The 19,126-nt window shown below is 40.3% G+C and overlaps 1 protein-coding gene across 1 annotated transcript in view; it reads right to left on the bottom strand.

Moving 5' to 3' along the window:
• The window catches only part of LOC112562723, a 59,537-nt gene that overhangs the window by 8,773 nt on the left and 31,638 nt on the right, over positions 1 to 19,126 (bottom strand). Inside the window, exon 2 of the mRNA XM_025236170.1 lies at positions 10,028 to 10,133. Coding sequence (XP_025091955.1) covers positions 10,028 to 10,133 — 106 coding nt within the window. The remainder of the gene's footprint in view (positions 1 to 10,027; positions 10,134 to 19,126) is intronic.

Raw genomic sequence — 19,126 nt, 5'->3', positions numbered from 1 at the left:
TAAGAATTTCGGGTGTAATGAGGCCAATGAACTCGTTAGCCTTTAAGTCTCAGTAACATGGTTCAAAAGTTTATGTTCCAGAATGTCCGGCTTTTTATTGTTGTTAATCCACACACAGCTTAACTCGTCAACAGCTTCTTCGTAAGATCTCTATTCAGCAGCCATGATGAAAGAAGTTCAACAGACTGGCAGACAGGCAGGCTTGAAGATAGACTAATAACCAAACTCCTGGGTACAATACAACTTCTCACAAATCAACGGGCCACACGTCGGTCTCCATAGTAACAGATAATAGCCCTATCTTATCAGTTTAGCCTCTTAACAGTGTTACAGGCAATTGTAGCTGTTGCCTGCCCACATCTTCAACTTCTTGAACTACGTCAAGTACACGGTCTATATCCCCTGCATTGCCTCCTGTTGTCCTGGATACTCGGCAAAAATCAGCAGATGTTTATCGCTTATTGACTCTTGGCTACGAAGTGCAGCTCTTGGACCAATTTTTAAATGGATCCTTTCATAGCTCCGTTTGTGTCTACTGTGACACTGTATAGTTCGCCAAATGCAATACCAATATTGCAAGAAACAATTTTGCTTTTCTCTTATAGCGTCCTGTCATAAACACTGAATATAGGTTGTAGGTTTATTTGATAGTTTGCTTTTAGAATTAATCGCTTGATGAATCTAAGTGGTTTGGAAGAAATTTCTAATCTTCTGGAAGCTATTCTTAACAAACAAGCAAACAAATATAAAAAAGCAGACATAGAAATTCGCATTACGTTAACAACAAAGATAATCCTCCGTGAAGGTAAAGTGAAAGGTAAGGTACCGCTGACATAACGGGCAGGTGACCTCGCCACAAAATCTTTAAATGTCTCCAGGACAGGTCACACAGCCAGTCTGTGTCTGCACCAGGACGTGAATAAAGGTCATGCTTTTTGCAGGAAGAATAATCACACAGTTGTGATTACAACATACCTCCAACTGTAGCTGCTACTGATTGTCTTTGACAGAATTCACACAGCAAACCAGTGATAAACCGTCAGATTGTTAATTCACTTATGAATGCAATAGTTTTGATGACTTCTCAAAATTTTATTTAGTAACAAACAGCCCTAACTGAGCTACACCCCGGTCACCACGTTCGTGTACCCTGGGAACCACTATTCGCCGAAGTCAAGGGACGTACGTTAGTCTGGTTCACGTGACCCGAATGACTGCGGAAGAAAGTCCTTACAGGTATCTTGAAGGGAGAATGCTGAGGTTGCCAAAGGAAAAACGAACGTGAAGAGGTAAGATGGTCGTTCCGTGCAGGACTTGCTCACCATCACTCAAGACAGGTTTAATTAACCATATGTCCCCATCCCCCAACAACGACCGACACTAATCAAGGGAAGAATAAAGACACACCGATAAACTAACTGACAAAAGGTATGGAACATTTATTGGTATAAAGTGTCATATAAGGCTAAATATATATTATTAAAGAAGAGGTTTCAAGACAGCAACCAAACTTTGATGTCAATGTAGTAACGAGTACATTTACAATATTTGTGTATTATGTTGGGGTCAGCTACGTGACCCTACTTCCAAGATTGCGACGACTCGAAGATGACGAAGGATGCATTAGGAGGAGGCTGGCTGCTGTTGGAAGCTACACAATTCTTAACGATGGAATATGCAGACTGCTCTGTGCCTGGGAGCGAATAAAATATCTTTTGTCTGTGTTTGTGTTCGCAAACCCCGCGGAGACCACAATGTTCAGCCCATTGGGGCTATACACCGACTAACAGATGACACGAGCATTCTTTCGCCTTTTTTTATGTCCCGTTCCGTTGGGAAGACGGCAGGTTGCTGACCCTGGGGGAAGAACTTTTAACTGATTTACTCGGTTCTTTTTTTTTTGCGATCAGTGCAATTTTGCTTTAACTACAAGTTCTCGTACACCGGAAAGACTCTACCGATGTGATGTAAAAAAAAAAACAACAAAAAACCTGCCTCTGGTTGGGTCCTGATTACTATCACCTCTTACTGCGTTACTGAGGGTTCCTCTCGGCTTAATATCAGAAATAAGAGATAATCTGATAACGCAAAATAATAATAAAAAAAAAAATTCAGCCAAACTAATCTTCCGTTTTGATGAGTTATCCCTTGCAAAATCTTAACCATGATCAAATGTGAACCATCGGGAGATACATCTAGTTGCATGTCACCTCGTTATAACATGGCGTGCTGAAAGATAGTAAAGTGCACGATTCTAGATACAAGCAGGAACAAATCTTATAGACATGGGGGTAACTCCTTTGTGGGTTCCTGGTTCAAATGAAGATCGAAAAGGATGTCATCTACCCGTTGTTTCACAAAAGCTTGAGGTTTAGTCGATAGCACAGGCAGGTTTAGATAATCAGAATGCAACAAATAATAGCTAGTTCGTCTGAACTAAGGTCTTCTCTCTCAAGAAAAAGTTTCAGTTTGCAGCATCTGGGCAATTAAATACAAATTTTGAATCAGTTCTTAACATAAATCCATGTTACTTGCTGTTACATTTAAAGGCTTCCTTATGATTCAGGTATTTAACTTTTGAATACTAATTATTTTGAATTAAATTAAGCTCTACAAACCTCATGTAAAAAACATATAAACGTCTACAGATACTTACAGATACACCCACATCAGAACACATCTAACAAATAAAAATTCCTCTCTACATTTTTATTTAGACACACTTTTTCCCGGGATTTATTTTTGAAACATATGGCGCCTAAGCCTTCTCGATTTCTTCACCAATGTATTTATTTTTTAGGTGTAACCAAACAGTTTTGACATGAAGCAATGATGAGAACACCTGCGCCCCTGCAGTAACAACAAAAAAGTTCCAACCAACGCAGGTAGTCGAGAAGAAAACAAGTCCGTCGATCGACTATCGATCTCGCGCAACTGAAAGATGAGGTTGTGAGGAAGGGAGGAGGAGGAGGTGTCGAGCATCCAAACAAAGGTTCCGAGAGTTTGATGGTGTTATAAATGTCAGAGCACCTGTTAAGTGTCTTATTGACCAGACGCATAATGTCGACTGTATGTGAAGGCCATCTCACGATTTCATCCTCATCACATATTCGAAAATGTATCTGCCCATGGAAAATTGGGCTTAAGTGATGGATTTTGACATTCTGAATAACCTCCGCTCAAAACTGTGTCAAAGAAGCCTGAAACACATTTTCGGCTATAGGTCACCATATTTATACTCTTTTACGATTGGAAACAAAACTGACCATAATTAGTGACGTAGCCGGCGCCATTTGACAGAAAAATATTCTCTTCCTTGCCAGTTATCTCCATTTTGCTCACCTTGTTCTTTATTGTACTTCAGTTTGAAGCTGTATGTCTCTCTATCCCAATGATTCATGATCCCAACCTTAAAATCTTTGAAACTGGAACAATAATATTGATGATGGGTACGAGTGATGTCCCTTTGCCTAACCGGCTCAGGGATGACTGCCCTCCGTGTTTATCTTCTTATTTTGTTGTTTACTGTGTATTTTTGTAGATTTTAATCAGTTGATTCGTGCTTTTTGTTGCGCCGCCTGCCAATTTTCTAGACTGTTTTTTTTTCTTCTAGGCCAGTTCGTTTTTCTTTTTCGTCGACTATAGTCATTGATGTGTGGGCTATAAATGGACAGCTGTGTTTTTCATTGTCAACTTTCAGGGGATTGCAAACCCCACATGGAATTGAAAATCCTTCTTTCCAGCCTTAGGTGACTTGAATTGTATCTGAGTTTCCCTCCCCTTTCAGCTTTTCACGCTCAGTTTCATCAACTGTATTGCTGATTACACTGAATCGATGAAAGCTGACAATGAAACTCCTTGAACATTCAAACTTGCAGAATCATCTGTCTTGTTGCCTGCAGAAAAAGGATAACTCCTCCTATTCCTCCTCCTCCTCCTCCTCCTCCTCCTCCTCACTGGCAAGGTCAAAAGAAACAATTTCATCACCGACATAAGCTTCATCTTGATGAATGTTGGCTTTGGCAGCAAGCAGCAAATGTTATATTTCACCACATTTCCCACATACTTCTCTTTTGCTGGGTTTGTATAGTTTTTTCGACTTGACCTGCTTTGTTGCATCGATGACACTGTCTCGATCGCCTTCTTCTCTCTGCTGTTCAATACTTTGCCGCCCTCCGTGTTTCTGTTCGTGGCTGTTGCACTTATTTTTCTGCATCACTCGGCAAACAGTGTTATTTGGAGTCGTGGCCGGAACACGTGACGTCTCCCGCACTTGCATCATCGTGCTTTCATGCGCACGGCTACTATCTCATATTTGTATCAGACCCAAAGACACTGCATTTATCCACATTTTCATCCAGTGCCTAAATCTGCAGTTTTGTCCTTCTTTCTTTATTCTGGTGACAAATTGTCTCATTTGATTTTCTTCGGAAGCATTTGGAGTATATAGCTCTCGAAAATGATGTTTTAAATTCTGGTTGAAGTTCCTGGACATCATCTTCGTGCGTACTGCAACCGTCTAGTATTTCAAAACAGGTCTTGTGTTTCTAGCCATACACAATACAACGAAAGTATAATAAGATTTTGCTTGTCAATGATGTTTCCTTGATGTGAGTTAATATTAGAAACCTCTCTCTTGCCCATTCCACCTTGACGAAACTTGCGATGCGCGTCTTTTGGGATCAAATGGTGGAGCACTGAAATGTCCATTAAACCTCTTTCGCTATTTTCATTTTTCTCTTATTATAATGGATGTAGGGCAAAAATAATGGCTGATTGATCCCTTTTAACCTTACAGTTATATTCTCGGTTATGGCATTTATGGCTGTTATTATGTCTGCATATTTCCTGGTATCATTGCTTTGAGGCTAAATGTTAACTTTTATCCTTTTCACCTGTCTTTGGTGAAGTTCAACGAAAAAGATTACAAGCTATATTGTCGTTTGGCATTTTAAGGAGGATATAAACACTTCAAAGCACAGTGAAGAAAAGTAAATGATGAAGGTAATGGCCTTGGGGAGGAGAAAGACATAAAGGACGGACGAAGCGGTAGTTGGGATGATATAATTGTGTTATTCGAGAAATCCATTGACCAGTATTTAGAGTCCACAGCAAAAGTAATAATTAATAATTGTTCGTCCTCGTTCTTTGCTATCGCTATTGTATTACAAGTTCCCTTCAGGAGTGTCTCTGTTATCTGCGCCGACGTTCGTGACGACATCTGTGGACGAATTATTGACAATGCTCTGCACGTGCTTTGCCAACAGTTCCCCAAATCTTTCTTCCCACCACGAAGTGTTCGTGGATCGCAGATCGATACCCAGAGTGCTCGGACTTGATAAAATGTGATCGATTCGTCACTTCTGGAACATGTAGAGATATTGTTGAAACATGAACCTGGAGACTCTCCATGACAACCGCATCTCCTTCACCGCCATTGTTGTCATACCCATCTGTAGTTGCATCTTTGGTGGGAAAGTCAAACACAAGGAAACAATCTTTGCCTGAAAAAAGCTTGGACTGGTGGCAGCACCCACGTATTTCGTCAGAACTAGCAGCCAGTAGCATCAGCATCTATGCAGTAACTGTATAGAAGATTAAAATGTTTTTCTGCGAAGGCACTTCAGATTTCTCAAGGTAATCGAAACAAAATTCCCGGGTGATAAAACCGTCAAACCTGAGAAAAAAACCCATTGAAACCTTCCTGAACCAAAACAAAAACTATAAAACTGTTTGGCAGGAGGAAACTGGTTTTAAAGAAACTGAAAATTATAGCGCTGTGCTATCATCATGTAAGAAAACCAATAACAACTTCCCCACGTGTTCTTTTGTCGAAGTTGTCAATTATGTTCAGGATCTCGTTTCCGGACAGCTGCTTTCAAATTTTTAGTAACATCTGAGAAAATTGTAATAATAGTGGAGAACTATTTCAATAATAACTGAGAAATTTTTGCTCTTTATACTTTTTATTATCGATTTCTGTAAGTTTCAAGCAAAACGTTTGAGAAGAATCAGTTGTCCAATTACTGCTGAATAGCGTGATGTAGGTTCTGTGTGGGGGAGGGGTGTGTGTTTGTGATAGAGAGAGGAAGACAGATCAAGCGTGCATAGAAAACGAATTCTCAACAGAAGACGAGAAGACGAAATTTAGCGCATGCGCAGAAAAGATAAACGTGCTATGTGTCGCCACGTCACATCTGCTCCCATCTTTCAGAAATTTCGGGGAACGAAAAAATCACCCTCAGGCTTGGTGTGGAAAGGTCGTGATGGAGTACACATGACTTGTAATTTTACTTTAGACCACATAAGCCTCTTTCTAACAAGTGACACGGAGACTTCTTAGTAGGATTAGTGCAAGATAAAGAAGTCTGGCTGGTGATGAATAGATACATAAGGGAAGACCACAGGGTTTGGTTGTGAATAATTAACTCTCCTTCATAACCTAATAGACGAAGCGAACCGTTAAATCTTCTAAAAATAACTTATGAATTCTCCATTCTGCGCGATATAATCTCAGAGCTTAAACACAATAAAATCTTAACAAGATAATAAAACAAAAAATAACTACTTAAACGACGCTCTGAAGCCAAAATCCCTGCCTCCTTTCCAGCAGTATACAACTGCTGTTATTTCTCCATCAGTCCATCCCCTTCTTTCGACTCTGAACAGAGAGCATACTAGCCCACAAGTTGCATCCACAAGGACAGTCTGAATCCTTCTTACTTTAAAAACAATTTATCTGCAATGATTATTCAGACAATGGTAAATGGTCAAGGGAGAGTGTACCGCTGCTGATGTCGGTTGGTCCACTTTTGTCTCGAGTTTCACAGAAGCCTCCCAGCGCGTCACGTGGTGTTGCCGGAAGTGCTACGCGCAGAGAGAGAGAGAAAGAGCAACACGACTTCCGGAGACTGTTTAGAAACGTCAAACCGCTTTGCTATGCCGAACTGTCACCGTTTATGCCTGACTAACCACCGCTTCCTCCGTGCATAAATACATTTATCAGCTCTACGCATCGATGCGTGTCTGCCGATTCTGCTTTAATTTCGCCTTCCCGTCTCAACGATTTGAATTTTATCATTTCCCTCTCCCCCAACATTTCACCCACATTTCTATCCCGTTACTATTCTGGCAGTAAAGTGCAGCTGCTTTATGTAGCTACAGTTTCCACAGTGAAGTATTCCGCGCGGCGGGACACGCGGAAGGTGAGACTGTGAACAGGCCAAGTCATAACAAACAACACCAAAGCCGTCAGGCGAGTGTAAAGGCGCTGTAAATAGAGCGAGTCACGAGGATTTGTCACTGTTTTGTGACTGCCTGAATATAAAGGATGAGTTTATAGCATGTCTGCAACTGTCTCATATCTTTGGCACGAAACGCGGCAGTCAATAAAACCACGGCAAATGGTATGGATGGAAAATATTTGAAGCAGTTTCTTGTCATTTCTCTGAGCACTGCCGAGCCCTTTCTTATACACAGTTAGAAAAAAGGAGGCATGATTTTAATACCTCCTCTAAATATCTCCGATAAAAGGCTTAATGCCAAGTCTTTCTTTCCCACGTCAGTTTAATGTCATCTGCGCTCTTACTCTCAAGCTCTTTTTCATTTTAGAGCGAAATAATCCGCAACATGTCAGGACATATCTAAATACAAGCATTACGACTTGTGTTGAAGGCTAATAACTGCCCTTCTGCCAACGGTGAACTAGAAGCACCTAAGAAACGTTTCCATTAACCAGTAATTCTAGAAAATTAGAGCACAGAGAGATAGGGGAAAGAGAGGAAAAAGAAAGAGAGGAGGAGGAAGAAGAAGAGAGTTAAGAAATAATTAGTGAGAGGCAGAGAAACAATAATTCTACGCTATCCAGATTTTCTACCTCAAGTTAAGTTAATTCCTACTGAATTCAAATATGTGAAAATAAAGATTTTTAGATGTTGCTTGAAGGAGAGTGATGTCCCTTCGCCTGACTGGATAGAGAGTGAGTGCTCTCCCTAAACTTCATATTTGCTCGTTGATCTGCTTGAAGTTTTGTGTCTAATGTTCATTAGTACATCTGTTACAATATTTGCTACGTTCCTGTGAGTCGGTGTCTGCGCCCCTTTTTTGCTTTTTCATGGGCTATTTTTATTTCTACTGTCACATCCGCGCCATCTTGCCATTACTTAGATTTGAGATCTACACGTGGCAGTGTCGACTTCAGACTCTGATTACCTCCCTGCAGCTGCTTCACAAAGAGTTGATGTCGAGCTGTCACAGCAAGCTTTTCGTGCAATACAGACAAGTCTGACATGACTGACATCAAGTATCTCCAGGAAGCTCAGCTTACAATGATACTTATTAACGTGTTCCTCTCACAAGAGTTGTGTTGATGGAAGGATACTTCAAGCTGCGAGTGTTGGGTCCATGCACATTAAGTGCAAGTTGAGCTTCCATACAAATGTCATAATAACTTTCAGATATTTTGCGATGCAGAACTTTATTGACTTATCAAAGAGTCCGTGTAATGTCAGGGCTGCATTCACCGCATCTGTCGTCTTTTATCATTAATGGTCAGCTCAGTGCCACCTATCTCGGCCGTACTGTTGCGCTTTACAAATGCACAATTAAATTAAATCAAACTAAATTTAACACTTTGTGAATGACAACTGCGCAATTTACTGTTCTTTCCATTTCTTAAAATCTTTTTCGTTTCTGTATTACTTTATTGTCTCTACTCTTCGAGCGTGCAAGTTTACTACCAGACAAGACGCAGGTACTTGGTGAAACCCACAATAAATTACGCACTCGACGTAGCTCTCAAAACAAAGTAAATATTCTTATCTGTTATTATCCTCAGTGAACTGTATGTATGTCAAGAACTGGACATTAAAAGCCAGCAAGATCTATGTGCATATTCTCCCCTCCGGTTTTTTTTTTTTTATAAATTAAAACTTGACATAATGTTGTTTGTTACAGCCTGTCACAAAAATCCAAATAGAAAGCCACCATTAATAGTCTCTTTGCAGACTTCAACAAAACGTCTTAATTTGTGTACGTGGTTGATGTACCACCGAACAACGGACACAAATACAGCAAAGGGAGATAATGTCAATAAATCTTTTTTTTTAACGTTCGCTGCACAGTACCTCTACATCGCTTCATTTAAAGATGCAAAGAAAAAAGTTTCCCTTTACTCAAAATTTGTCCTTTTTTTAGGTAGTAGGGTCGCATTGAAATTACTTCCACTACGAATCTTGCTGATGTTTCGCGACACCTGGGGCCACGTGCACAACAGTTTATAGGCGCCGGCTGACCTGTTAACGTCAAGCAGTCAGCTAACAAGAGTTTTGTTATGTAACAGCTCAGCCAAAGGCATGTCAGCCATTCAGCCATCTCCTAATGACGTGCAGTGCACCTGGCCGCAGAATGTCGGTTCCCTATTTCGTAATTCTTCGATCAATCTGCTCTACTTTGTGGTGAGGACTACCTACCTGTCCCGCTAATGATGAGGGCGTTTCCTTCGCCCCCTTCCCTCAAACCCCTTCCACTACCCCATTCAAAGTGACCGAATTTTTGCAGCTGTGGCTTCACCTATTATTCTTTACATTCCTCACTTACGTCCCATGCTTCAGCGCTGAGTCTATCTGTAGCATCTCTACACCTCTTTATAGTGTTTCCTATTTCTCTGTCGCTTGTGCTGACATGGGGCCACCGTCGCAGAAATGGACGGAATGGTAAACAATTAATAAATCATGAAACTGTCTTGAAAGTAGGATATGTCTTGCAACACTGTATCAATAACTGGCAAGTACAAGACAAACACCAAAACAGATTAACGTCAGCCTGACAAACAACTGAGTGATTAATGAACAAAGACAGACCTAGCAGAAGCAACCAGCTACACATGTGAGGTACAGGTGATCAGGACACTCTCACCCACCCGTTCACTAAATCACAAAGATAGCTGACAACTAGAATAAAACATCAGCCTGTACATCGTGTTACAGGAATCTAGGTTTGTAGACTATCACAGAAGGGATTTACTCACCTAATATCATCGCAGGTAAATGTGGGTGTGGTGAACTTGCCCCAGGTGCTGTTTCCACACGTTATTAGACGGTTCAGTATCGTCATGTTGCTCGGGAAGGCTTCGTCTGCACGAGGAGATAAGAGAAAACTGCACGTGGGACTGAAATATTGCACTCACTGATTATCACTACTGTAACTACTCAGCCTAGCTATAACTTTAAATTAACCATAACAAGCAGATACACTTGTTAGTAGTTGATGCTCCTCTGTGCCTAAACTCAACCGTTAAGTAACACATCCACGAGGACGAAAATGTTGCAACTAAGTTTCATGAGATAGAGAACTGTATGACATTTCTAAAGGTATTGTTTATTATCTTTAGTTTATAGGTAATATATGCCACGTCATTATTAACTAAACCTTGAAGTATTTTTTATGTCTCTGAGAAGTAGGAAGTTAGCTTGAAACTATTTGGTTGATACTTTAACTTTAAAAAGAAGACAACACAATGTGAAAAGAAAAGCTAAAATTATCTAACCCTTTTCTGTTTTACTGGTTAAAACAAATGTCGGTCGCCTGTCGTGTGCAAAAATAATTTTGCAAAGCATTCCATCTCAAAGACAGTAATTCAGATCCGTTGATTATATTAATGATATTATTAGTCAGTCATTCGAAATTGAGAGTGGCATCGCGTTGAGTTTCCTTTAAACTCCTTCCAACCCACCCATTGCCCTTCTAAAAATGTGCTTTATCGGAACATGATATGAAAAGCCGACATCAGAAAAAAGCATGTTTTTTTCTAAAAAAATACTAGAAGATAATCATCTTTTTTTTTTTTCTCGGCATGCTTTCCGACGTGAGCACCCATTCCTTTCTATGATTCATTACACAAAGCCACTGAGGCAAGGGAGGGACGGATAAGTCCTCCTCAGCGCCCAGCGATTTCCCTTTAGGGAAATTTGATGTAGTGGAGGATAATTTCTTTTTTTCTTTAAATAAAGATCAACGCAAGAATAATAATGCCAAAATGTGAACGACAAACCCATTTTTTTTCTCTCAAGCTACAAACATCAGACATCGCTCAAACTCGTGATTTTATGTTTGTGCAAACATTAGCCTAATTAGCATGTGGTCCCAGCTCTGTCACTAGCTGAATAACAAGATAAGTGTGTCATGTACAATCATGACGTTTGTGTTGCTAACCTTGACCTATGAATATTGATGTTTGTGTATCTTGAGTACAAAAGATTTGTGGAAATAGTTTCTTACTTAGGGAAAAACATTTTGTATATGAATTAATTTGGACGAGCTAGTCATCAAATGTGTGTTTAGACAGGTTCACTTGGTTTTCTCGGAATTAACCTTGATTGGCTACATGAAAGCTCAAGCTAAGTGTTTAGAAATTTATATTATAGTAACTCTGTCTTAGAACACCAAGATTTTATGTAGTTCAGTGGGAATCGCTAAGCTTCGTGGCAATTTTGACTTATCAGAAATAAGGACGTGTACGCACGCACGTTTACGCATGCGCACTCAGAGAGAGAGAGGAGGGGAGAGTTGAGCACCTGCATAAAAAATAACCTCGTGAGGACGTGCCAAAAATGCATCTCTCTCTCTCTCTCTCACACACACACACACACAAACACACACAAAAAAGCTGAGTTTTAAAAGTTGGCAAATTAGGGAGTACTCAAAAGTTTGGTAAAAGCCCCAAATTTCAATTTTAAGCATTTAATTATTTTTAACGACGGAGAAGAAAACTAAGTAAATGTCCTGCATGTCACTGAGCATGATAAGGGAATCATGGAACTTTCTGGGCTGTTTTCGAGGTTTTGTGTACCGACAGCTTGTGGAGGCAGGCTCGGCCTTAGCCGTGACATGGGGGAAACATGAGACAGCAGGCAGCACTCGTAAACACACAATATGCTGCGCACGTGTGTTTGCTCAGTGTGTTCTCACCACACGCCTGGCTCCTTCTCATGCTTATCACCCACACGTTGCCGTGAAAAAGAATCGGTTGGCAAAACCCTTCAAGTCCATGGCCATTTTCTTTTAATCAGATGTAATTCCTCATGATTTCGTCGGGTAAAAGCACCTTAATGACACCGTACACTTAATTCCTGATGCAATATATTCTTTAATTTTTTTTTTGTTTATCACGGGCAAATGAGAAAAGTTTTGCCATGCACAACAGACCTCTGACTGAGGCAAAGACAACCAAACGTTGATTGCGTGCAAAAAGCTGTCATGGCGGCATTTACCCAAGGTGGACTCATGTTTCCTACTTGTGTGAGCGTAATACGTATTTCGGGCAGAGGTTAAAAATTACTCAAGTCCCTTTTTTTGGCCTATTTTCTGGTCAAGGTCTTCCAAAATATGAAGCATGTTTACCGAGATTCTTGCATGCGTTGACAGTCATTCCACTTTGTTGACCGTTTTTCTTGCGCTCTCATTCTCATTTTTTTTTTTCTCTCTATCCTTCCTTGGCCTCGCCAAGATCTCATGCGTATGACGAGACTTGAACACCTTGTAGGCCAAGCGTAAAACACGCTTGTTCATCTGCACAACAAAGGGAGAGCGAGGTGACAGTGAGGCATGAAGTGTGTGTGGATTTTTTAATGTCGTAGAAGCAAGTAGCAAAATGGTTTTTTTTTTTCGAATTTCACCGTGTTTTGTACATGCCTTTCTGATTACTCAACACAAGACTGCCATTGAAAAATTTCTGACAGCTCTATAGTTAGTGTTCGTGCATGTGTTAACTTGAAGTTTCACGTGCAGCCTTATTTACAACTCATTTACAATTAATATCAAGACTCTTACAGACGATTTCGTTACATTTCGAACTAGAAATTCGATCCCCATCAGAGTTTAGATACACAACAGCCTCAGATCCAGATTTGAAATGCCTTCTATGTAAAAGATGATGAGCTGCTCCTTCCTGTCCATTGTTTTGGGCTTAAAAATGTAAGAGTTAGTTCCTGCCAACGAAATATTTAATTCATCCATTAGATGTTACTATATGTCAACCTTGTAAAAGTATATTTCTTTAACACTGTTTCAAACGCCGAAACACTGTGCAAAGTGCATTTAAATGCTTTCTAAGTGTTGTTGATTGTATATTGTCTACTGATACCGTTGTTACATTAATCTTATTAACATTAAACTTCAATCAAAATCATTTTCATTTTTTAAAATATATGAAGTTGTGCTCAGTTCTCGTATTGATGTAAGGTAAGATGCCAATAAAGCTTTTATTTCTTTCCCTGCTTCTCCGACACGTGTGCGCGCGCTTGCAAGCGTTGCTATGTCTCTCTCTACCACATCTATATCAAAACTTTTGATCGCTTATAGAGGCTTTCACATCCTTTAAACATCTATTACTAACATTAACAAACTGAATATGTATCATATGTTACTTGTTTATCAGTCAAAAAAAAAAAAAAACCCTACTTGTAATCCCTGTCAATTCAGACATCAACCCTTCATCTTTGTACAAACACTTATTTTTCTCTCAGTGGGTTTTAATACATTTGTGCTGTAATAATAGTGTTTCTGTTTCTTCTTCTCAGATCGACGGCTAGACACAACAAAGCATATGCTGTCTCTGTTACCCTCGTAAATCAAGATTTTTATTTGCCTCTCTTATATACATATATGTATAAATATGTTGCTCTCTCTCTCTCTCTCTCTCTCTCTCGCTTACGTGCATTAATATATATTTCATAGTGCTTGGGCGTTGGCTGTGCATTCAAGTTCTCTAAATATTTGCTGATATCTCAGTATAAACATAATTAGTTGGACTATCGACTTGTGACTAGGCGTCTTTACAGCTTGTCAATGAAGAACATTTAACATCTGATGACACTGAAATGTTTTTATTTTGTGCAATGTTGTGCAGCAAAGAAAGGTAAGCAATAATCGTCCCCAATTTTATCTTTCCCTTTTTGTTTGTTTGCTTGCTTTTATTTTCTTTCCAAAGATATTATCGTTTTCATTGTTAACATCGTTTTCACGATGCGATTATCGGAAACTTGACTCTCCAAACACGATGCTGCTTGCTATTAAATTCATTATTTTCAGGTGTGACAGGCACTGGATTTATACAAGTGTTTAGATAGTTTCAAAGTCTGAATAATGTTTCACATGCACGCACACATTGCAATGTTATGGATCCCAATATGACAAGAACCTGTTTCTTGACAGCAGCTATTAGTCTTTCGCTTTCTTCTCAGACTTGGTAACTTTGAAAAGCGATGCAATCAGACATTCTACTGATTTCTTTTTTTTAAAGACAATTTGAGACATAAATGTGCTGATCACAGCACTGTGGAGTGACCTCAGTTCACTGCTGAGTCCTCTCATTTCAATCTTTTTTTTTTTTGAAAGATGATTTCATTTACAAGTCCATACAGAATGTCGTGTAATGGGATTCAGTTTGCCATTTGCCACCCACACATGGCGGCTGGTGGTAGCAGGAGGGAACCGGGCTACCAGTCACTGTCGACCTGTGTGTACCGGTGTGTGGCAGTCAAGCTTCCACTTGCCACCGGCAACAGCTGGTAAATTCCCGACCCACTTTGTCCCCACGGAGCGTGAGGTCGATGACCCATAAAGGTGACATTCTGCAGGTGTCGGGCCAAGTATTCAGGCCATTTTCTGGGGCGGTCCAGTCACGCAATGGTACCATTCTCTGGCTTCTCATCTCTAAGAGATGAAAGGTCCTGGGTTTTGATTTCATCTTTCTGTGCGTGACTAACCCTGGTTGAGTTTTCTCCGGGTATTTCCAGGACTAGCAAGGTTTTATTTTGGTTTCCTACCTCTTTATCACAACCTACCTTCAAAATGCGACATTGACTATCGAATAAATATGACAAAAGGTTGAATTTAACGAATAATTAGAAATACCAGTAACTCCTATCAAACTGATTTTGATATGAGTTACATTTCTCATGTATTTTTTAATGTGAGAGAGGGAGAGATGTGAAAATCAAGGACGCTGGTGACAAGAAAACAACTCGATACAGCGAGTAGCTTTCAAAAGAAATGAAAGAAAAATGCACAAAAAAGTTTCCCAAAAAAATCGAAGACATCTTCCTCTCCCTTCCACCTCTTCTTTTTGAAGTCTGCACGTGCTGCGTCCTCCACGATAAAATAGCGCAATCTTTACACGTGTTTATCTTGCCCACCTTGATTTCCCCTTCCCCAAGCCTCATCCCCGTTTAAGATCAAGCTACTGTAAATGTCTCCCCAGAGCTTGACACTGGCCACCAGCAGCAACATCTTATCTCGAGGCTCTAAACGAAAACTCATTAAATTGCAGGCATGCACTCAAACTCCGGCCTTGACAAACAGACTTTTGTCGTCCGACCTCGCGACGGCACGCTGATAAAGACGCTCGGTCAAACAGACCCTCGGCAAGAAGAAAAAGTCTTCACCATCATTTAGCTGCGATCTGGTAAATAATCAAAGGGGTAGCTGTAAAGACTTACAATGAAAATGGTGTGCAAAGACTAGTAAGATCCATTTTCTCCATTCTATGTTTGGAACTTTTCTAATTTAGTGAAGGCGCCTGAATTCTTTGAGGAAGAAATAAGACAGAGCACACAAGAAAGCAAAAGGGATAAAAAAGAAATTAAAAAAAAATAGAAAAACAAACAGCCGAACAAAAACAAAACAAAATAAAGTTAATAACTGTGGGATAAAAAATGAGGAAAAAAAAGAAAAATGGGAGAGGCAAAAGAAAGGAAAACATTTTAAAATCAGCAAATGGAGTGCCTGGGGTGGTTTGTAGTCAAGAATGCGAATCCAATGCAAACAACCAAACGTGTGGATGGGCAACAGAGTGGAAAAGGCGTTTGATGCTTGAAATAGCATTTACCTGATATTACTGAAAACACCATCTCCGTGTTCCATTCAGCAACTATTTTTAAGGGGGTGGAGTCCAAACAAGCAAAATGGAAAAAATGAATAGGTGGGAGGCGCTAATTCTGTAGAATAAAAAGCGATAGTTCTGTAGAGCCGGAGGCACTAATTCTGTTGAGCGGAGGTGCTAGAATAAAAGGCTTTGTGTATCTAAAACAGGAGGAACTACTTCTATTTGGCGGAAGGGCTGGTTTCGTAGGGCGCGCAATGCTAGTTCTATAGTCACTGCCAGACCAATGTCTGAACCCGTTTACAAAAGAAAAAAAAAAAACCCCGCACGCTTCCAGTAAAATCAAAAGGCTTGCAACAATGAATCACCGTTTGAACACACGCCTTTCACACCAACGTGATCACGTGATCAAACGACAATAGTACAAAGAGAAACTATTCAGATGTAACGTTGGTTACTGTGGATGGCCTGTACAAGCATGGCCAGGCTTGCTGTTTCTCTCCAGTCAGTCCTGAGGTTTTGAGTTGTTCAGTGAACACTCATATTGTGAACTTTGCTCACTCCATCATCTCCCACTTAACCTAATTCTGTAGCATTCACCAGAGTGCTCTCAGGCAGGTTCAAAAATGAACAGGAAATGTCATCATATCTGTTGGCGAGTGAAGTAGTTAAAAAAAATTCTAAATATTTTAAAAAAGAGTATGAACAGGGAAACATATTTTTAAGATAAAACTCTAGCAAGAATGGTGGTTAAAAATATTAATTTTTTTTTTCATTCTTTTACAATGAAATACTATTTTAGCTGAGAGTGAGGACAAACAAAATCAGTTGACAGATGGGAGCTTATCTGGGCCTCAGAACCCGCTGTTGTGTAAACAGTTGCCTGCTCTAGTTTTATTGTCTCGCACTGCAAGCTTCGCCGACCTAGTTGAAGGTCACGTGCCGTGGCTGTCAAAAGCCTGACCTGACCCCTAGCGCGCTGCACGCACTGCGGAGGAGAGTGGCAGATATCGGCCACCAACACAGTTTACACATTTACAGCCACCGATCTTTATTTGAAATGAAGGTCTGTGGTAGTGGCTGCTCCAGTCGTCACGATTTTTTTTATTGTTATTGTTGAAGCTGAGCTTTGTTCATTGATTCCCTGATGTGCATTTGGAGTTTCACGTGTTGCAGTCTATTTGCCTTATTAAAGTTCAAACATGGGGGCAAATGTATTAGAACGTACATCTGTTATATATATGCACATCTGTACATATACAAATATGTACAGATATGAAGTGAATTTTTAATTAATTTCTTCTTACAAAAGCGCACGTGGACTGACATTTTCTAACCTTCTTCAAACATCACTGAGGCTGCAGCCGACACGAATGCGCCAAAGCGAGGCTCTACCCGATCATCGACCCGAGCTTTGTGACCTCTTTCCAAATAAAATAAATAGTTAATGCTGACCTATGCAGGATTTATTCCACTATCAAAGCTTGAAACATTTTATACACGCAAAGGAGTCAGGGAACACTTTAAGGGTAGGCATTAAACGTATTTTCACACACACACATTCTCTGTATCTTTCATACAAATATCGCCATTAGAAAGGTGCTTCAGAGGCTTTCATCACGTGAACATAACACAAACTTTCACCAGATTTTGCTAATTTGTATCGTTCAATGAACAAGTCATTTAAAAATAATTCTTTACGAGATTAGCCTGTAAAGATGGGTGCCAGAAGGTCATGAACCAAACTCTTCACCGATCAGCGCGATTCGGCAAGAAAATTGAATCACAGTATATAAGATATTTCGTTGCTTTCCACGTTAACCTCACAGTCAAAATAATAAAGTAATACAAAAGTATCATGCGTACACCTGACTCCGGCACCGTTGCCCGTAACGATAGACAGCATCAGCAGGTAATGTCGGTTTAAAAAAATGTGTTGTTGGCTGGGACCGTCAACATTTATACAGGTTAAAGATCAACAGGAACATGAGGACACAGACGACAGTAATCATCCTGGTATTTTACAGTGATTGCGCTTGGAGAAGTCTGCTGGTGCCTCACGATTCCATCCATTCTAGTTCCACAGACAACAATGCCAGGATCGTCATGTGACCCACGTGCACTAGCTTTCAGTAGAACACACACCCTCGTTACTATCCTCTGGCAAATATTTGTGCTCACTGAAATAAACTCTAAATAAGTACTCACTGACAACTCACTAATAGAGATAGTCTTCCCTTCTAAATAATCGTCAGTAATCACTGACAACTAACTGATAAAATGCGCCTTTATGTCAGTACTCATTCACTAACAAAATAATCCTACCCTAAATACACACTTATGGACATTTCCGAGCTGTTCTAATTCTCAGATGGCGACAGATTCCTCCATTTTGTCTGTCTGGTTGAGACGCATGACTAGACTGCTGAAAAGAACTTGATAAGTCTGACTCCGACTCTTTTAATCATGTCTGGATGGTAAACCTGCTGCCATCTTGCGACGGCTGAAGTAGAAACGGAAGGAAGAAATGTGAGGAGGTAGGAAAGACAACGGCAGGGGCCAGCGCGTGCAGACCCGAGAACAGAAAAACAGAAAAGGGAGACGATCGATTTGGTCCGATTTCTGTCAATTGACGAGAAAGTTCTGTCACTTCTAGGCTGGTGAGATGCTGGGGTGAAGTAAGGACGATAAACCCGGAGACAGGAATCGCGTCAGAATACGTTGGTCTCTGGGAAGTCAATGACATCAAATAAGAGAATGAGGTCGGTGCTGCCACCATCCATCCAGCCACACACACCATCCTCGCCTTCATTCCGAGGGACCATCTCAAAAGACAGCAACAGCACAAACTCTATGTTCGTGAAAGAACTAATGGACTCCATCCTTCCAGCCTTCCACTCCCTGTCCCTGTTCAGCTAATGCCTATAAGACAAATTAACAATCTCTGCAGTGTCAATCTTGCCATGTTTAGATGCTTAGTTGCAGAAGATGGATGTTCCCTCCATCCTCTAGCAATTAGGATGCAGATTTATCTCTGGGAATGGTTGCACGGCCTGACCGTGAGCACAGAGAAAGAACAACAGAATGTGATGAAAGGGCCGAACGTAATTAAAGACAAAAGAAATGACTAAATGAAACCGATAGGAGCGAAGGAAAAGCAGAGAGAAGTAATGATACTTCTTTATATCCTCTTTCTGGGTGAGTTATCTGACGCGATGACTACATCCTTTGTCTGTCATGTTACTT

Source organism: Pomacea canaliculata, linkage group LG4 (genome assembly GCF_003073045.1).
Source record: "Pomacea canaliculata isolate SZHN2017 linkage group LG4, ASM307304v1, whole genome shotgun sequence".
NCBI classification, from domain to species: Eukaryota; Metazoa; Mollusca; class Gastropoda; order Architaenioglossa; family Ampullariidae; genus Pomacea; species Pomacea canaliculata.
This window is presented reverse-complemented; position numbering and strand designations above follow the sequence as displayed.